The sequence below is a fragment of the Polyodon spathula genome, chromosome 11 (genome assembly GCF_017654505.1).
Source record: "Polyodon spathula isolate WHYD16114869_AA chromosome 11, ASM1765450v1, whole genome shotgun sequence".
Taxonomy (NCBI): Eukaryota; Metazoa; Chordata; class Actinopteri; order Acipenseriformes; family Polyodontidae; genus Polyodon; species Polyodon spathula.
Window position 1 is genome coordinate 3,634,103 of NC_054544.1, and position 20,337 is coordinate 3,654,439.

Sequence of the window (20,337 nt, forward strand, 5' to 3'; positions counted from 1 at the left end):
AAATAGTATTGCCTGAAAGCAGAATATGGCCATATTAAATGATTAAGAACATGGTTATTACCCTTGTAATATAAAAAAATGAATAAATCAATCAATAAAAATGTGTGCAGTGTCATGTCTTGTTCTCCAGGGTTTTGAAAATGGGCTCCTTGGACTGGTATCACGAGCACGTCCGCTCACGCTTCAAGCGATTCGGAAGCGCCAAGGTGATGCGATCGCTGTACAAGAGATTCCACAGCGAGCAGAGGCTTAAATCTGAACTAGCGGGTAATTATGACTTCATAGGGGTGAAGAGAGGTGCTGCAGAACATGCTATACAATAGGGCTAGGGCTAGTGTCAGGGTTAGGGTTGGTGTTGGTGCTGGTGTTGGTGTTGGTGTTGGCGTTAGAGTTAGCGTTAAGGTTAAGGTTAGTGTTAGTGTTAGGGTTGGGTTAGTGTTGGGATTAGTGTCAGTGTTAATGTTAGTGTTAGTGTTAGGGTTAGTGTTAGTGTTAGTGTCAGTGTTAGGGTTAGGGTTAGGGTTAGGCTTAGTGTTACTGTTAGCATTAGTGTTAGGGTGAGTGTCAGTGTTAGTGTTAGTGTTAAGGTTAGTGTTACAACTGGGATATGCAATTAATGTCCTTCCTAAATTACACAAATCATGCCTCATTACAGCACCGTGGAAATTAGGTCAGAATGTGAATTTAGTCTGATTTTCAATGCTGTTAACCTGATTTTCAATGCTGTTAACCTGATTTTCAACGCTGTTAACCTACTGTGGGATTTCTTTCAGATTCAAACTGGGAAACCGATGACAGTAAGTCTCTCTTCAGGGGTTTTAAGTAGACTTTCTCTTTTGCTTGTTTTGCCTGCTGCCACTGTTCTGCTGTCCTGTCGTTTTTTTTAAGGTGTCACAAGCTGTAAAATATCAAATAGAATTCATACAGTTCAGAAGATTGTGTATTATAGCTGATGAAAATCCCTCTCTGATACTGGCTGTCTGTTAGTCTTTCAAAAGCACTTGAGGGTGCCTTTCCTCCCTATCCATTGTATTTGTTTACATTAGAAACAAAGGTGACCAATACTTCTACATACTGTATACCTCATGAGTGACTTGGCTAAACAAGCATCATGGGGTCTGGTTTACTAACCCTCTGTTAAAGTACAAAGTCTGTGCTGCCTCAACATAAAACTGTTGAACTGACTGTTTTTCTGGATATTAATTTTTACCAGTTTTATAAATGTATTTTTGAAAGCAGTGTTGCAAACTCAGCACTGGATCAAACGTTTAGTATTTCTATCACAATGTATCTGAAGCCACGGCAGAGCTGTATGAATACTTTAGGTAATTTCATGTTTTGGTTTCATATTAGGGGTCTGTGGCAGGCTGGCGAGTGGAAAGAGGCCCAGAGACAGACTGCAGTTCAAAAAAATAACTATTTTATTATAAATAAACACAAAATGAAAGGGCACAAGGGCCAAAACAAAGCAATTTAAACACAAAAAAGATAAAAAGCAAAACTTACAAAAATAACAGTTTCCAGGCTGGGCAATGCCTTCACTGGATTCAAGTTTTCTACACAACCAAAAAAACCAACCTGCTTCCTCAGCTCCCTCCCTCCAAATGAGAAGCAGAGGCCTCCTTTTATATCAGGTGGCTGGGCGCTGATTGATCGTTAATCAACCTAATCAACTAATCAACCCCAGCCACCTGAACATAATAAACCCAGGCAGGTAGGGGAAGTTAACCCCATCCCTGCCAATTTAGGGCAGAGCAAAGCTCTGCCACAGGGTCCTATTCACAAAATTAAGCAAGAAAGAAAGAACATCATGATATTAATATGATTTCATATTGATGAAACGGTTCTGGTATTTTGCATGAATATTGGTTTGCAAGCTCGCAAGGTTTCTGGACTTTCCATTCTTTCAAATTATGTGGCATTTCATCAACACATTCTGTACATTAATCCCAGTCTTTATAAAAGATATTGGAGCTGATACAATTAGTGTGCCATTTATTAGAACAAAAAAGTTGCATGGTCCATGCCAGACGTGATGCTTTCCAGTTTTTGACTTGACACATGGCAAATAATTAAGTCACTCTCCTAACTAATCAATGCTCTTATTGAGTTGCAGTTGTTTACAGTCATGCTTGTGGGTGGATTTCTCAGGGCCAAAAGCCATTATTGTTGTCTGCTATTCGGTGATGGTGCAACAGTTATCAAAACCCTGTCAAAGATTACATTTTCTTTTATGTTCCTTCTTTTAGGCTCCCATGATGACAATACATACAGCATGCCTGATGTCCGAGGTGGGTAGACAACATGATTTAGGAATGATGATTGAACCAGATTGTAGTCTTAATAAGCACAACTAAACTAAGAGATTAGATAACCTGTGTGTTTAAACATTATGCATGAGTTTTCACCTGCCGATGCTGAAGATATATGTGTGCTTTGTACTGCATACAGATGTACAGCACCATGAGCTTTTCACTTTACAAACTCATTTAAGAGTGAAAGACCCAAGTTTCATACTTGGATTCCTAAATTGCAATGCCCAATCCATTTTCTGGTCCATTTGCTGTCTGTTGCAGAGATATGATCCTAACTCAACCGCAATGACGTAGCTTCACTTACAGTACACCGCTGTCTGTCGGGGAGTACAAATAGTTATTTTGAATTCTGAATATCAAACGATGCACTCAGACAACAAACTCCAAAGATAAGCACCTTGGTCAGAAGTGTTTCTCGGAGAGAGCAATGTGACAGAGGACAATTGGATTCTTGACAGCACAAGCGTCATGTCAGTCAGCAGACCAAGTAGCTAAAGCAGAAGAGTAGAAAAATATATGGCACGAGAAAGGAAAAGGTGGGTCTTGTTCATGAGTTTTAACTCATGGGTTGTTTAAAGATTATTTTTAAATAATGTTTTGTTTGCGTTAAACATTTGTACACCATTGTCAAAAAAACCAGCAACGGGTATAGAACAGTTTAATGAATATGAAACCAGATCTAATTGAAATAACTCTGATATTGCCCAGGTTGTGCTTATGTCTGCTATAGTGTGCATCTGCAGCGTGCTCTCTCTCAGCACGACTTACATGACCTGCACGAGCGGACAGACATTATTCTCTTCAGTAGTCTGGGGTCTCAGGCTCTCAGGGACTATGGGAGAAATGTGTTTTTCTCTGGTAATGTCAAGTGTCTCTTTGCTGATACTCTCATCTGCTGTTGTAGACATGTACGATATGCCTGAGGAGGATGAGGTCACCATTGATGCCTCAGAGGCCCAGCGCTACAGACTGGTAAAAATGACATTTCATTAAAAACATTGCAACCTTTTTTTAATGATTATTATCTAAGAAATGGGATCTTGTCATATTTTTCTTCTTTTCTTCTTTTATGACTGGTGTGTTTTGAAGAGTCACTTACCTGTAAAGTGCAAAGTACAAGATGTCTCCTGTAAGAAATAAAGTCTCTTTTCAGTTTACCACTCTGTAAAGGCTCCATTAGCCACATTAGAAGTCTTATAATAAAGAGATTCAGCGCCACATTAATAAAAGGAAACTTTTTGAGAGATGACCCTGCACACAGGATAATGGTTTCTGCTTTGTTATGCCTCGTTCAGCCTAGCTTCATAGTGCTGTATTTATGTAACTGCAAAGGTAGATGCTTTGGATATTGAGCTTGATCCAACCGGTAGATAAAGTAAACCTACTTGCCAAATGGCTTTTAATGATTAGGTTTGATCCATTGGGAAGCAAAGCCTCATAAGTTTTCCCTTTTATCCAACGTGTTTGGTGATTCTCCTCTCTTAAGGGTAATCTTAAAGGCAATGGTTCTGCAAGAGGGGGAAGCTCAGGCTTCGGGCTAGGCCTCACCCATCCTCCTGGAACATTAAAAAAAATGTTTCTTATACATCTATAGGTCAAAAGGTTTCAGGGTAACACATATTAAAATAATAGTGGCAAATTTATATGACAATTATGCTAGCATCCCCACGATGCAGTGATGTGTTCCTGGATGACATACCATCACATGTTTCATTTTAGATTGCTGATTTCTACTCACAACTGGTCAGCCTGACAGAATTCTGAAAGTTAATCTAATGCTAAACGGAAATAAGTAACTTTCCTTCATTTGCTTTTACATAGTGATTCACTTACCCTATATTGTCGAAATTATCTGCTCTAAAAGCATATATTTAACTCAATAGTGATGGCTGTTTTAGAGTGTATTTCATGGTTGTTCAGCTCTGGTCCAATACAGACAATAAACCTAGTCTTAAATATTAATTTTAAAACTAGGTTTCCATGGCTCATACAAGGTTGCATTGGCCCCTTGTGATAATTTTATGCATATCAGTCTGCAGAATTAATCTTTTTGTAATGCTTGATTCAAATAAAGACCTAGGGCAGGATTTTCAAAAGCTCGAGTTCGATACAATAACACTGTTTTTTGAAAATCCTGCCCCTAGTGTCTTAGTAGTATCTCATGCGTTTCACGGTCTGAGGACTGTGTTCATATCCAGTTCAGGACACAAGGGAAAATGAGTGAAATGATCTCAGCCTAGTGGACAATTGTCCATACCACAATATCACAGGAGCACCACACCATTCATCACAATGTGTGTTCTCTGCTTGGCATTGGCTAAGAATAAGGTGCTCTCTCTTGCTCGCTGAGAGAACAGGAGATTGGTTGCACTGTGACTGAATAAAGCAGGTGCCAGTGACCCTCACCTCCATTTTGTTCTTGAGGACCAAAATTTGACAGTCCTTTTATTGTTCTCTTTAGGCTGGCGATTCATTGGGTGGGGGATTGTTGATTACTCAGTTGATTCAAAACGATTGTGTTTCTGTTCTTGTTGCTTTAAAGATGCGAAAGACCAAGTGTCTCCTCTCTGTTCACCCTCTCGATTTCAATCTGGACTCTGAGTACTCGACTCAGTCCCTCCGACAGTCTCTGCAGGTATTAGGTTGTTTGGCTTTGTCCTTTTCCCTCTCCTTACAGTGAAGAAGATATATATAGGGCTTCTGATTTTCAGTTTTAACCGATAAAACCCGATAAAACACCCCTGATACAAAAAAAAAAAAATGAAATCGGTGGATAGCCAATAAATACTGGAAAACACCAGAAAAACTGTGGAAATAGTTACTCTGTTCATGTTGACTTTACCCTTTTCCCATTAAAAAATGAAACCTACTACAAAAAAAAAAAAAAATACATTTCCCAGTGCTCCTGGGCAATGTCCCGCCCTCCTGACTTGTATCTATCACTGATTCGTTCAGAATACTTTAAACCCGCCCCAACTACTGAGTGACAGCACATTCCTACATTTCTACTGGAGACTCCGCTTGCGAGATTTAAAACGGGTTTACAATCAGGAATGGGGGCTTGTTAGCAGGATTTAAAGCTGTATTACAGTTACATTATGGAGGATTTAAAACAGAATTGTGGGGAAATTTTAAAAAATGCCTCCACACAAAAACCCCAAAAGAATGTGCCCTGACCATAGGGGGATTTCGTTGTGGAAGACAGCAAAGGAAAGAGGGTACAACTTAAGTGTGCAAGTACTGTCAAGTTACTACTGTACATGTTTTGACAGAAACAAAAACGCTCAAGCATTTTGGAATGTAACCAAAAACACAAATTTCATACAGTATATCAAAAACGAAAGCCCCAGAAAGAAACGATTTGCATAAAACTCTAAAATAGCTAAAAAATAAGCACTGAAAAATACAATGAATGAAACCAGAAAAACAGAAGATTATATATATATATATATATATATATATATATATATATATATATATATATATATATATATATATATATATCCTATTTTGACCTGCATTGTTTTCTATGCAACTTTTATGAATCATATAAGATCAAACATTACATTTTCTTAATGATGGCTGGTCTGTGTGATGAAATGTATGACAAGCATGCGGTTAACATACTAAAAAAAGGCTGTTTACTGCTGCTGCCCAGGGGACTAATGACTGCTGTAAATGCTCCTTGGATAAGGAAACTCTCTCTAACACAGACAGTTCAGTGGAACCCACATGGATTGTTTGCAAGAGGTCTTTGGCTCGGGAGGCTATGAGAACCTATGGGCCTTCCACCTGTCTAGATGGTTGGTACTGTATTTTTCGTAATTCATTAGAAACGAAAGACCACCACATGGGAGTCTCCTGAGAGAATGAGCCCACATTCATCTTTAATAATCGCCATTGCTGAACAAAGCCATGTGTGCTGCTCTCCCGCTGTTGTTCCTCAGCACTCGGGCGAGGGGGAAGGTGTCACCCGGAAGGAGTCGATGATCGCTGAGGCAGATATTGCGTCCGTGTACCAGCAGATCCTGCAGGAGCAGGGGCAGGTGGGTGGGAAAGAGGAGCAGGAGTTCAGCACCGAAGAGCACCTTCGCATCAACTCCTGCAGGAAAAGCCTGGAGAAGTCTTACAAATCCGGTAAGAAGAGTTTGTTCAGCTGTAGCAATAAAAAAAAAAAAAAACACACAGCCCCGCTTTGAAATGGCTTAATAAGATATATTCTGTTACTTTGTTACCAAACTCAATAATTCCATATATAATTCTGCTGGTCCAGATCAAGTGGACAACCCAGTCAAATGGTTCCTGTTCTTGGTTTCTTCATGTTGTTTCTCTTCCCTGTCACCGCTTGTGTTCCCCCACCTTGCCCTATTGCCACCTGCCCCCCACCAGATGACAGCCACTTCTCTGAGCACAGACTGATTCGAGTACGTTCCTCTCCGAAAGGCAGCCCCACAGGCCAGTTGAAAGGGCTGCAGCGCTCCCAATACTACGCTGACATGGACGGCTCTGGTGAGGAAGAGGAGGGGGTGCCACGCTTCTCTTTGTACCAGAGTCACTTTTCCAAACGGAGGAGCCGAGCGTCCTCCCAGGAAAACTTGCACCACTCCAAGCCCCAGGTACAGCACCCAATCAATTTAGATTCAGTTTTAAGTGGTTTCCAATCTCTTTGTATCTTTGTGGTCTTTATTGAGTTTCTAAATGATGATACATGTCAATGTAAAGCTGTTGTGAATGTTGTTGCACATCCATTTGTTTTGTTTGCATGGTTCACAGATATTAGCTTGTCCACCATTTCATTGATTTTATTGATTTGTTCGTTTACTCATCTGACTGAATTATTGAGATGCATCTTTATTTCACAGCACATGGGGATACACAGATGTGGATAGAAAGCTCCTTAATGATTAATTTAAAATGTGTTGCTATGTTCTTCTATTCATTATCTCATACTTATTAGTTCACATACCCACATAACCTTTGATTCTTTGCAGTGGTAATGCATGTACATTGTATTGGATGATTCATCAGTAAATATAGGGATGTTGTGCACATGCTTTGTAAACTGATGTGTTTTTGTCTTTGATAAAAGACTATAAAAACTATATTACTATAACATCATTAAAACTGTGAGGAGAACTCAAATCCACAAGCAAATTTATGGCAAAGCAAAGTTGGTACGATCAATTATGCTTACCTTCATACATATTTGAACATACATTTTAGCTCAAAGTATTTAAGGAATCCAAATCTGGGGGCCTCTTTTCATGTTATGTGTCTGTCTGTCTGTAAGTGAAACACATATATACAGTGTACTGTATACAGCAGTGTACAGTAAGTCATTGTGATCTTGTTACTGATGGCTCTCATTGTGTATATATTTTTTAATCACAGACAATATTTTGGGTTTGTAATTCATGTCACTGGACTCTTATGCCCCTTTTGTTTCCATGGGTGCTATCAGGCTTGGTGGTGTTGGCTGACTCTCTGTTTCTTTTTCTCGCTGGGTCTGATGTCCACTATTTTCAGTCTCCCCTTTTTTCCATCTCTGCCCTTGCCTTCAGATCTCTGAGTTGAACAATCGCATGTCTGCTATCGAACGCCTCCTAAACCACTTGGAACAGAAAATAGTGGTGCCCTCGGAGGAGGTAAACATTCCAGTAAACATATCACAATATATATATATATATATATATATATATATATATATATATATGGATATATATATATATATATATGTTTGTTTTCAAACACCCTTTACCTTGATAAAGGTATGTTAAACATACTGAAACGTTAGGAAGCTGACGTTAATGCACCATACACGTGATGCCATATACTGTATATGCAGGTTTCTATGGCTTTTTTAAAATGCAGTTCCTATCAACTGATAAAAACCATTGCAATGGGAAAACTTTTATTATATGATTTATGGTTGAAAGTTACACAAGGTAACAAAGCTGTATTTGCAGGTTGCATTGCAGACAATTTGGAACAGAGGTTTGAGAATTTGGAATTGTGTTCAGCATTGAAATGGCTTATAGGAAGAGCTCGGGGAACAGATTCTAAGGGGCTTTCTGTCAATTACTGCTTAAAAACTCAAGATAGATTGAAGCACTTGTAAATTTGCATGTGAGAACATTGTTATTTTGATTCTTGGTTCTCCCAATTTCAAACTCCTTCAGTTTCTGATGGTTTATTAAAGAGACTCACCAGGCTACACATTTTTCGTTTTAATCGCTTTTTTCAAATTACAAATCTCCATGAGTATCAATCTGTGTTTTAAGCTTTTTCTCTTGTGCGAATGAAATCATTCACACAGAATGACTTCAGAGAGGATTAGTGAATCATCTAATTGTAGAAAATGAACTTAATTAGAGAGTCTGTAATTAGCCAGGTAAGAATAAAGAAATCAAAGGGATCAGTACCTTCATTTAGAGGAGTACAGAGGAATAGTATAGTGTCTGTCAGAGATGAAAAATTGTAGTTAAATAAATGAATTGGTAAACTGACCACAAAATTATCCATTGTGAGTGCAGGTTTAACAGGTTGCTGTTAAACAAATTCAAATTAAATTGTTCTGCGCCTTTATTTTTAAGACCAACAAAAACAAAAGAAAATACTGATACAAAATAGAGAAATAGAGATGACTGACATGATGTCTGTCAGCCGAATCATCTACAAACAGGGTTTTGTGAGAGCCATGAGGTCAAAAGACAAATCCCACCTCGTCTATGACAATATGGAACCCAAGGTGATCGTGATCATCAGTCCTGGGTCTTATCAGACCTTGCATTGTCTAAACAGATACTTTGTCCTGGGAGGTCGAGGGTTTAACCTCAGGAACATACCAGTATGAAATAAAATATCACTTTGACGTGCAGCTGTGAATAGAACAGCACCCACAGAACTAGTAACGGGTAAGGAGCACAGAAATGAAGGATGGCTAATCAGAGTGTGAGCAAGATGCCTCAGGATAGAACCTTACAAAAGTGTACTGCGGTGAAGCAGAACATAGCATCTAAAAATAAAAGGGCTGGTAAAGCATACTGTAGCAAGAGCATCACAGAAAAGTAGCTTTTGATATTTCCAAAGCTTCTTTACAAAAAGGCCAATCCTACTACCTACTACTACAAATATTAACATGGTACTCAGTGGGTGTTTGCAGGTGCTGTTAGCAGCCGTCTGAGCTCCCTGTCCCATTTAAGGGCATTAACAACTGAAATAATTCACTGAGTAAAGTCCTGTTGAAATTGTTTGGCCACTTTCCTAAAATTAAAATCTATTGGATAACAAGGAAAGAGACCTTTTTTTGGAAATTAGCTGCTAAGATATCTATGTTGTGGTGGTGATTTGGAAGCGTTAACAATTTCATTAAAATGTACATTCATAAAGAAAAGTAAAGGCTTTGCCCCTTGTTAATGCTCCAATAAAACTGTACAAGTTGAAAGCACAGCTTAATCAGTCCATGTAACGCACCCACCACTCAATGTGAGTGACTCTACGTCAGAGTAAACACATGCAATCTTATTTAATCTCTCTGACAGCCTGACAATTACGTAGAAATTTACTGAAGTGTGCTGCACATCTATTGAGATTAATAATATTTAAATAGGTGGCAATATATTATTCTTAGAATTACCTTAACTGTCAAACCCATTTTTTTTGTACTGTACAATAAATGTATACCAGAAACATAAAAAATACTAATCGTCTTGTTTGTTCTTAGAAAATCAATTAAGATTTTTTTTAATGATGCAAACGACATTAGATCTAAATCCAGCAAGTGCTGTCTCTCTAAAGGGATCTGTTGACCCCTTATTAACATCAGTAAATCGTAGAGGAAACTCTAGCTCTGTGGTTCATAAGTGATGTTAACTGGTCCAGGGCGTGCAGTCTGATGCAGACCTGGAGGAGAAGAAGCTGAAGAAGAAACTGGGTGAGCTGGCTGGAAACATCAGCGACAAGGGACTGTCATCAGAGGAAGATGAGGGGAGGAAAAAGAAGCTCCAGAGAGAAGCAGTGATGGGCTCCTCCAGTGATGACCTCCCAAATGAAGCACAGAAGGTAAGGATCCCTTCACGGTGCAAATATGCAGTCTACTGCTCGCTTCACAGACCTTGATTAGCACTAATCTTGGTATATGTAACAATGCGCCGGGCTCGTCTCCATTAGTGGTTTTATAGCTTTTAACTTCATCTCATATTAACAACTGGACAGGACAGTCCATAACGGCAGTGTATTACACAACCCTGACCGTCACATATGCCTACTGTAATCTCATCTTAGAGATGTGATAGGTGTTACTGAAACGTGGTTGTCTGAGCGTGATGGGGACGAATATAATATTTGTGGGTATACACTGTATAGGAAAGACAGGCAGGACAGAAGAGGAGGAGGGGTGGAGCTATACATAAGAAACAGTCTTGAAGCCCAGGTGTTAAACCTGGACAAAGAAAATAAAACCGAATCAATATGGGTCAGAATAACGGACAAAAATTCAAAGGGCATAATAATAGGAGCATGCTAGCAAAGGAGAAGCCATACTAATGGGGGATTTCAACTTCCCCCAAATAAAATGGGAAAACCTAATGGGTAGCACAAAGGATGAAATAGAAATGGTGGAAATGACAAATGACTGCTTCCTAACACAATTTGTCAAGGTACGGACTAGAGGGGAGGCACGCCTTGATTTAGTCTTTTCAAATAACGAAGATAGAATAACTAAAACAGAGGTCAGAGAACCACTGGCAAACTCAGACCACAACATGGTCTCATTTGAAGTGCTTTTTAAAACCCCAAAAGTAATGACTAAAGCTAAGGTTTACAATTTTAGAAAAGCAAACTATGAAGGTATGAAACAAAGACTAACAGAAGTAGATTGGAGTAAAATAGAGAAAACACCCACAGAAGAAGGATGGTTGTTCTTCAAAAATGTAGTACTAGAGGCGCAAAACAATTACATCCCTAAAGTAGACAAATCTAAATGTAAAACTAAATTGCCAAAATGGTTTAATAGATCAATTAAAAAAAATATTCAGCAAAAAAAGGCACTTTACAGAGCATTAAAAAAGGACCAAAAAGAAAGTATGCAGAAAGAGTACACAGAACTGCAAACGCAAGTCAAAAAGGAAGTTGGAAAGGCCAAGAGAGAAATAGAAATGAACATAGCTAAGGGAGCTAAAACCAATTCCAAAATGTTTTTCCAATATTACAACAGCAAGCGAACATTCAAAGAGGAGATTAAATGTTTAAGAGATACAAATGGCAAAATCGTAGATGAAGAAAAAAAAATAGCAAATATATTAAATGATTACTTTTCACAAGTTTTTACAAAGGAAGATACTGACAACATGCCCCACATGTCATCCAGTTCCTATCCAGTTTTAAATAACTTTAGCATAACTGAGGCAGAAGTGTTAAAGGGACTAGGAGCTCTTAAAATAAACAAATTCCCTGGGCCGGATGAGATCCTCCCAGTAGTACTCAAAGAAATGAAAGAAGTAATTTACAAACCGCTAACCAAGATCATGCAGCAGTCTCTTGACACAGGGGTGGTACCGACAGACTGGAAAATTGCAAACGTAATACCGATCCACAAAAAGGGAAACAAAACTGAACCAGGTAACTACAGACCAGTAAGCCTGACTTCTATTATATGCAAACTTATGGAAACTATAATAAGATCCAAAATGGAAAATTACCTATATGGTAACAGGGTCCTGGGAGACAGTCAACATGGTTTTAGGAAAGGGAGATCGTGTCTAACTAACTTGCTTGATTTTTTTGAGGATGCAACATCGATAATGGATAATTGCAAAGCATATGACATGGTTTATTTAGATTTCCAGAAAGCTTTTGACAAAGTCCCGCACAAAAGATTAATTCTCAAACTGAACGCAGTTGGGATTCAAGGAAACACATGTACATGGATTAGGGAGTGGTTAACATGTAGAAAACAGAAAGTACTGATTAGAGGAAAAACCTCAGAATGGAGTGTGGTAACCAGTGGTGTACCACAGGGATCAGTATTAGGTCCTCTGCTATTCCTAATCTACATTAATGATTTAGATTCTGGTATAGTAAGCAAACTTGTTAAATTTGCAGACGACACAAAAGTAGGAGGAGTGGCAAACACTGTTGCAGCAGCAAAGGTCATTCAAAATGATCTAGACAAGATTCAGAACTGGGCAGACACATGGCAAATGACATTTAATAGAGAAAAGTGTAAGGTACTGCACGCAGGAAATAAAAATGTACATTATAAATATCATATGGGAGATATTGAAATTGGAGAAGGAATCTATGAAAAAGACCTAGGAGTTTTTGTTGACTGTCTTCATCTAGACAATGTGGGGAAGCTATAAAAAAGGCTAACAAGATGCTTGGATACGTTGTGAAAAGTGTTGAATTTAAATCAAGGGAAGTAATGTTAAAACTGTACAATGCACTAGTAAGACCTCATCTTGAATATTATGTGCAGTTCTGGTCACCTCGCTATAAAAAAGATATTGCTGCTCTAGAAAGAGTGCAAAGAAGAGCGACCAGAATTATTCCGGGCTTAAAAGGCATGTCATATGCAGACAGGCTAAAAGAATTGAATCTGTTCAGTCTTGAACAAAGAAGACTACATGGCGACCTAATTCAAGCATTCAAAATTCTAAAAGGTATTGACAGTGTTGACTCAAGGGACTTTTTCAGCCTGAAAAAAGAAACAAGGACCAGGGGTCACAAATGGAGATTAGACAAAGGGGCATTCAGAACAGAAAATAGGAGGCACTTTTTTACACAAAGAATTGTGAGGGTCTGGAATCAACTCCCCAGTAATGTTGTTGAAGCTGACACCCTGGGATCCTTCAAGAAGCTGCTTGATGAGATTTTGGGATCAATAAGCTACTAACAACCAAACGAGCAAGGTGGGCCGAATGGCCTCCTCTCGTTTGTAAACTTTCTTATGTTCTTATGTTCTTATGTAAAGTAGATCTTTTAATTAAACAAACCAGCAAAAGTTAAACTCAGGTGGAAGGCACAGAGTGGTTGTGATTAATGCACCTTCCATTCAGTATTGAAGTGGAAAATTACAAAACCTTGATTCCTTGGAATGCTTTTTTGCAGCAGCAGCAGCAGCAGTACTGTCACATAGAACTGGTCAGTAGATATAACTGACTGGTAGACTTCATAGAGTTTCTACCAAGAATATTCAGACTCCTAAATACCTGCATAAGAAAAGAAACAGTTTTGTTCAGTAATGTATGTGTTTATTTGCTTATTAACATATTGCAGGTTCTTTTGATTTAAAAGCGTGTGTCTGAATAAAATGAATAGACCGGAGCTCTTGCTTGTGCATTGCATGAGGAGGTGAAGGAGGCCATTAGAGGCAGTCCATTAGTGTGAACTCTTCATGCTAATGGGTTCTTTGTTGTCATTCAGTACATAGCCTCCTCATCATCAGATTATATACAAACAGAGAGACCTGTCATCCAGTGATTTCCTTTTTTATATAGTAAAATGTTAAAGCTTCTTGCATTTGTTTGATTCAAGATCCCTGCAATAAACACAGTTGACGTATGTCATTCTTCCTCCCAGTACAATTGTTGCAGTCGGCTGTTTGCGTCTGCTAATGGGAGAAGGAGCGTTGATTGCTCACTGAAATGAGTAAGACAGCAGGCTCACCCAGTACACTAAAAGCAGAAGGTTTGTGTTATTGTCCACAGATATGAGTTCACCTGCACGTCTCTATTACTGATATTTTAAGGAATGATCATGGGCCACAATAACAGTTTCTACATACCATGAAAAAGGCTCAGATATTTATGGTTTTGTTCAATTCTGTTTCATTTGCAATTCTATTTGTATTTGTTTTTCCTTGTTTTTATGTGTCCATGGAATATCATAGAAAAAGCATAATGTAGCAAAGTGTGGAAATGAAAAAATACATTTTTGTTTGTTTGTTTGTTCTAGCATAAGTTTAACCTTAATAATTTAGCATGACCTACAGAAAATAAAGCCAAGCGCTGCCAGACCACTCACAAAGCCATCACGGGATGGTCTTGGACACAAACCAGACAAAAGCTGTATTCTGCAAATTAAAGTTTAGAGACCAGAAAGAACCATCCGCTTTGTACAGAACAGCTCCCATTTACACCCCTCTTCAACGCATTGTGACTAATAATGGTTTTCACACATTGCGTTTTCTTTCAAAAGGTAGAACAAGAGATAAAAGAAGCACTGCAGCTGTAATGTGCTTGCATTTCCACCTGAAAGCTTGATAATAATAAGATCATACTTCAATTAAAATTCTCCTTTACTTTTTTTTGTTTCCTTTTTGCTTATTTTAAAGCAATAAAAAAAAAGTTCCAATTAGTTTGGATATCCCTCTTGAACTTAGATTATATATATATATATATATATATATATATATATATATATATATATATTATATATATATATACTATATTATATATATATTATATATATATATATATACTTTATATATTAATATATTAATATATATATGCATTATTTGGTAACACTTTATATGTATTTCAAATGTAATTACTTATGAACTAGTGTATGGTTTACTATTCAACTGAAATTAACTCATACAATAGTTATCCTTAGAGAAACATTAATAAATCATGAATAAGCACACATTGTAAAATACCACCAATATAAATATGTAAATCTACAGTAATTAGAGACACTTAACATAAAGTGTTATCTGCTTTCTTACCAGTGCTTCCTTCATCTTGCCTGCCCCTCCATGTATTAACTCCTGATCCATTGTGCATGGCTTACAGAGATCTGATGTGGCGCTTTGTGACATCACAACAGAGGCAGGAAGACCCTTTAACGCCACTGAAAGAGTGCTCACTGAGTTGGTACCACCAAAGCCCAAAGAAAGACACCAGTTACAGGGGACAGATGTAACGCGGGCAGATGAGGCGTACAGAGAACTCGAGGAGCATGTAAGCTTAAAAGCAATCTCTTTCAGAGTCTGTCCTGAGCATGTACTGTACTACCCTCTCTCTATATAAAGACATCTACTATAAAGACATCTACAGATACCTTCCTTCAATTCAAGGGTGCAGTTTGGAAATGCATCCTTGTTGTTCCAGAGCTTTTCCTTTTTCTTTTTTCTTCCTCGGTCCGATGGCATGTGAAATTAACGAAATTTACAGCAGTGTAACAAAAGCAGTATAAGACAGATGTTTTTAGTTCATGAATTGTTCATGTGATTGTGGGAAGGTTAACTAGGCTCTCACTCCATTGCAAGGTTTTCTCAATCATGAACTTTGCAAAAGATTGAAAGCTTGGTACAGTATATCTGTGGTACTGCTGTGTCTCTGGAATCGGTGGTCCTATTCTCCCCTGTGGTTCCCTTCACAGGTCTACATGGCAGCTAGTAAGACCTACACCCTGGAGAAGAAACTGAAGGACCTGGAAGAATCTGCTAAGAGCCGGTATAGCGGCACCACGGACTCGGAGCTCAGTGAGCTGGAAGACAAGGTGGCATCTGCAGCAGCAGCTGTCCAGAACACCGAGAGTGAGGTAAAGTGACAAGCTGACACGTATGAAGGGTTATATGTGCACACCACCTACTGTGGTTTCTCATGCAAAGCAAGCAAGGGGAAGCACTGTTGAACGGAACACATTTGGCATCATGGAAATATATTTGAAGTCACAACATTTTGTAGTTATGTTATTGGACGAGTCCGGGGCCTGAATCAAAATGTATATCATATTAATACAGGTATACTGTAAGCAGAGCTATAGCACCAATATAATGGACAATAGCATGGCTTCATTTTGCATAGTATACTTGGTTTAATCCAGGCTCTGGAAGTTGAAATGATAAGAGCACATTTAACTGTGTGAAGAATGGTCTTTCCAGGTTTCGGACATTGAGAACAGAATCGCTGCCCTCAGTGCAGCTGGGCTGACTGTGGTTCAGGAAAGAAACAGAAGGAAATTTTCAGGACAGGTCGGTGGAGATGTTTTTGTTGACAGTGTGTGTGTGTGTGTGTGTGTGTGTGCGTGCGCGTGTGTGCGAGCACTTCTCTGTGAGTGTGTGTGTGTGTTTGTGTGTGACTGTCTGGAGGAATGCTTTGTTAAGGAGTGTTTTTTGAAAGCCTGTTTGGTTCATAAAGTCTGCAGTTAATGAAACCATTTTTCAATATTTTTTAGAGAGAGTTTGAAGTTTGTTGTGATTTAAATTTCAGAGTACTGTATATCTATAAATACATTTGAAAAAGCAGTCCTTAAAAAAAGGTGACTTTAACGCAATTACTTCTTATGTGTTTTGTATGCAGACAGTGGCCACACAGCAGTTGGTGCGGAGAAAGCTTTCTACTTCACATCTAAATCAAAGTAAGACGATCCCTACTTTTACCTGACTGCAGTGCTCCCATTATGAGATTCCATTTGAATTCCATGTTTACAGGAAAAAAAGTAGGTAGCACTTTATATCAAGTGTCTCTCAATACTGTGTATTTACATAATAGTTACTGAGTAAATACATGTGTACTTGCACATAATTCCAATGTTATTATGCATAGTTTCAATGTACTCAATGTGTAATTTTTTTGTATAAGATAATCCTAATCCTAAACCTAACCCTTTTTCTGATACAACTGCATGCTTACATATATCGTGCAAAAAGCTAAGTACATTGTAACTATGCATAACATTGTAATTATGTGTAAGCACACATGTATTTACTATGTAACTACTATGTACATACACAGTCATTAGAGATACAATGTAAAGTGTTACCAAAAAGTACAGTAAAGTGATGTAGTGTAGAGGGAATCCAGTTAATGGTCATGACTGCCATGTGGAAGTGTTTGCATTGTCATTGCTGCTTCATAATTGCCTTGCTATTGCTATAACAATTCCTATTTTGTGTTTGGTCTCAAACCAAATTACAGGGATTTTTCTAGAATTTTTTAGTTGCATCATATGCTACTGTAGAGTGGCTGGGAAAACTAATTCAATACATTTATTTTTAAATAGTTTTTCTTCTTACATTAGTAGCCCCTTAGAAGGGGCTACTAATGGTCATACTTTCATGCCATTTAGTTCAGTCTTTATTTTACATGATTATTTATTTATAATCCAAGTTCACTAAAGCATTTTTCTTTTGGGAACTCTACTGTATCATTGTAAGCACAGAAAAGTATGGTTGTTGTACAGATCAGTAAATGAAAAGCACTGTAAACTGCGACATTTAAGGGAAAACTGTGTTTGTGTGTGTGTGTGTGTCTCTCTCTCTCTCTCTCTCTCTCTCTCTCTCTCTCTCTCTCTCTCTCTCTCTCTCTCTCTCTCTCTCTCTCTCTCTCTCTCTATATATATATATATATATATATATATATATATATATATATATATACACACACACACACACACACACACACACACACACACACACACACACACAAATATGGAATTGCACTATCCCCTGTGACTCTCTGAAATGTTTTTCTAGGTGAAGCAGATGAGTTTGATCGAAATGCATTGTACAGAGGGTCGCTGACTCAAAGGACTCCTGCACTTAGGGGCAAGAGAAATGCATCGTATGCGGTATGAGCTGAGCATGTTTCTAGCTGTGGGTTGTGTCCTTGCTATAGCTGGGTGTCTCTGTTTCTGTGGTGGTGTTAGAAGGTGGAAGGTCACTACTGGGTCAGGTGAAAAGCGAGTGCTTACATTGCAGCATGAGAACATCTCAACTCAAGGCTCTAAATTGTAAAGCAGATATATGTTGGTCTTCATGGCACGGTTTTGTTTGTGTTATTAATTTTCTATTGTTACAGTTAATGCAACTGTGTCCTAATGTGGTGATATGTTTTCTATACAAACTGATGAAAATGTATTGTAATTATGGATTAAGTTAAGAAATCCATTTTGGTGGTGGTTTGGAAATTTATAAAACCTAAACCTACCCCTATCCCTAACCCTAACCCTAACCAATACCCCTAACTCTACCCCAATGATAACCCTAACCCTAACCCCTATCCTAACTCCTACCCTTACCCCTACCCCTACCCTATCCCCTACACCAACCCTAACCCTAACCCTAAACCTACCACGACCCCAACCCCAAACCTAAACCTATCCCATACCCCAACCCTAATCCAAAGCCATAACCCAACCCCAACCTTAAACCCTAGCCCTACTCCAACCCTAACCCCTACATGTACCCCTACACCAACCCTAACCCTACCCCTACCCCTACCCCAACCCTAACCCCTACCCCGACTCCAAACCCAAACCTAACCCTAACCTGTACCCCTAACACAACAATAACCCTAACTCTAACCTCTACCCCAACCATAACCCTAACATTACCCCTACCCCAACCCCGACCCTAAACTTAACCCCTACATCTACCCCAACCCCAACCCTAACCCCGACATCTACCCCAATATTAACCATAACCCTACCCAAACCCTAACACCCACCCCTACCCCAAACCTAACTCTAACCCCTACCTCTACCCCAACCCTAACCCTAACCCTAACCCTAACCCCTAACCCTAACCCTAACTCTAACCCCTAACCCCAACCCCAACCCCAACCTTAACCCTAACCCTAACCCCTACCTCAACCCTAAATCTTTTGGGGGAATAAATTGCTCCCTGAACTCCAGGAAGAGGGAGGATCAATACTGCAATGAATTGATTAGAGCAGGTTATAGATGGATGGTACTGAACTCACATGCTTGTGTATTGGTACCATCTGCCATCGCTTGGAACACATTGATGGAGTACTGGGGGCCAGGACTATGGTAACGGCAGCACCAACAAAGCTCACAATTCAACAAACAGAAGCTGGGAACCCAAATGCCATTTTTTATTTCGGGACTTCATTTGGAACCATTTTGTTAAACCGATTTTCTTAGTTTCACGTCAGGCAGCAAACAGATTCCTAGAATCCCTGGTAATGAGAAAGTACATTCCAAGTTGATGCTGATTGCATAGCACCATGTCGTGGAAGAGTATTGTAAGGTCACTTTTATTTATTAATTTCCATCTTTTTCCAAAAGATAAAGAATCAAATCCACATTTTCAGAATTTCAGCAGCATACTTTCTACAGCATACTCATTTCAGAGAACAGACCTCTATTCTGAATGAATTAGACGCGGTAATAATTGAACAATGTTCACCTACTTTATCACTTTGCAGACTCATCACTCCCCACACACTTGACAGGGTTACTTATTTGTTTCTGTTTTTGATTTTCAGAAACCAATAATGGCTCAGCATCCTTAAAGAAAGAAAGCATGATGTAACAAAAGTGAATTCCACCCCGGACTGCAACATATTTATAGAGGAACAAAAAGAGAAGGACAAGCTTGTGTATAGTGATGTGCCTTTCAATGTTACTGCAGTGAAGACATCCTACTCCAATTCTATTGTACAAATGCATTGTATCTCATGCCATATTAGGAAGTGTATTGCTCAAACATAGTTTATTGTGTCCTTTGCATACACACACACACACACACACACACACACACATATATATATATATATATATATATATATATATATATATATATATATATATATATATATATATATATATATATATATATATATATATATATATATATATATAATATGTGTGTGTGTAATGTTATATTGTTACAGTTTGGTGGCTAAAGTTTACAGAATAAACTGTAAATCCTAAAGAAAAATAAATCTATTGCATGTATTTGATCTGCTTTACCCTGAGGTACTACCTTACTTACAGTCTATGAAACTATACACTATTAACCCTGCTGTTCCAGCTGCAGCATGTCAGCAATAAGTAAAAGAATCATTCTGAGCTGGTTGTACCAGTGGGCTACTAATACCAACTATTGTTTTATAAGACAGCTGATTCTTCTAATTACTAACTTTCCTATGTTACCAGCTAAATATTTGTCATGATAGGTCATAAAGCCAAATTAAAATCAAATTGTTAGATACAATAAAAAAAAAAGTATTGTAATAAAAATAAAGCACCACAGTGCATTCATTTTTTT

General features: G+C 38.4%; 1 protein-coding gene across 3 annotated transcripts in view; it reads left to right on the forward strand.

The window, feature by feature from the left end:
• LOC121322757 (rab effector MyRIP-like) overlaps window positions 1–19,818 on the forward strand; it is a 39,019-nt gene extending 19,201 nt beyond the window's left edge. Inside the window, exons 3-16 of one of the 3 annotated variants that reach the window (XM_041263033.1) lie at window positions 131–267; window positions 774–797; window positions 2,250–2,291; window positions 3,220–3,287; window positions 6,263–6,452; window positions 6,705–6,931; window positions 7,877–7,960; window positions 10,197–10,376; window positions 15,110–15,277; window positions 15,699–15,860; window positions 16,204–16,293; window positions 16,622–16,679; window positions 17,797–17,891; window positions 19,553–19,818. In XM_041263033.1, coding sequence (XP_041118967.1) covers window positions 131–267; window positions 774–797; window positions 2,250–2,291; window positions 3,220–3,287; window positions 6,263–6,452; window positions 6,705–6,931; window positions 7,877–7,960; window positions 10,197–10,376; window positions 15,110–15,277; window positions 15,699–15,860; window positions 16,204–16,293; window positions 16,622–16,679; window positions 17,797–17,891; window positions 19,553–19,579 — 1,552 coding nt within the window. In that variant the 3' untranslated portion in view covers window positions 19,580–19,818. The remainder of the gene's footprint in view (window positions 1–130; window positions 268–773; window positions 798–2,249; window positions 2,292–3,219; window positions 3,288–6,262; window positions 6,453–6,704; window positions 6,932–7,876; window positions 7,961–10,196; window positions 10,377–15,109; window positions 15,278–15,698; window positions 15,861–16,203; window positions 16,294–16,621; window positions 16,680–17,796; window positions 17,892–19,552) is intronic. The other 2 variants (XM_041263035.1, XM_041263034.1) reach the window with 2 other exon arrangements.
• Window positions 19,819–20,337: the final 519 nt, after the last annotated feature.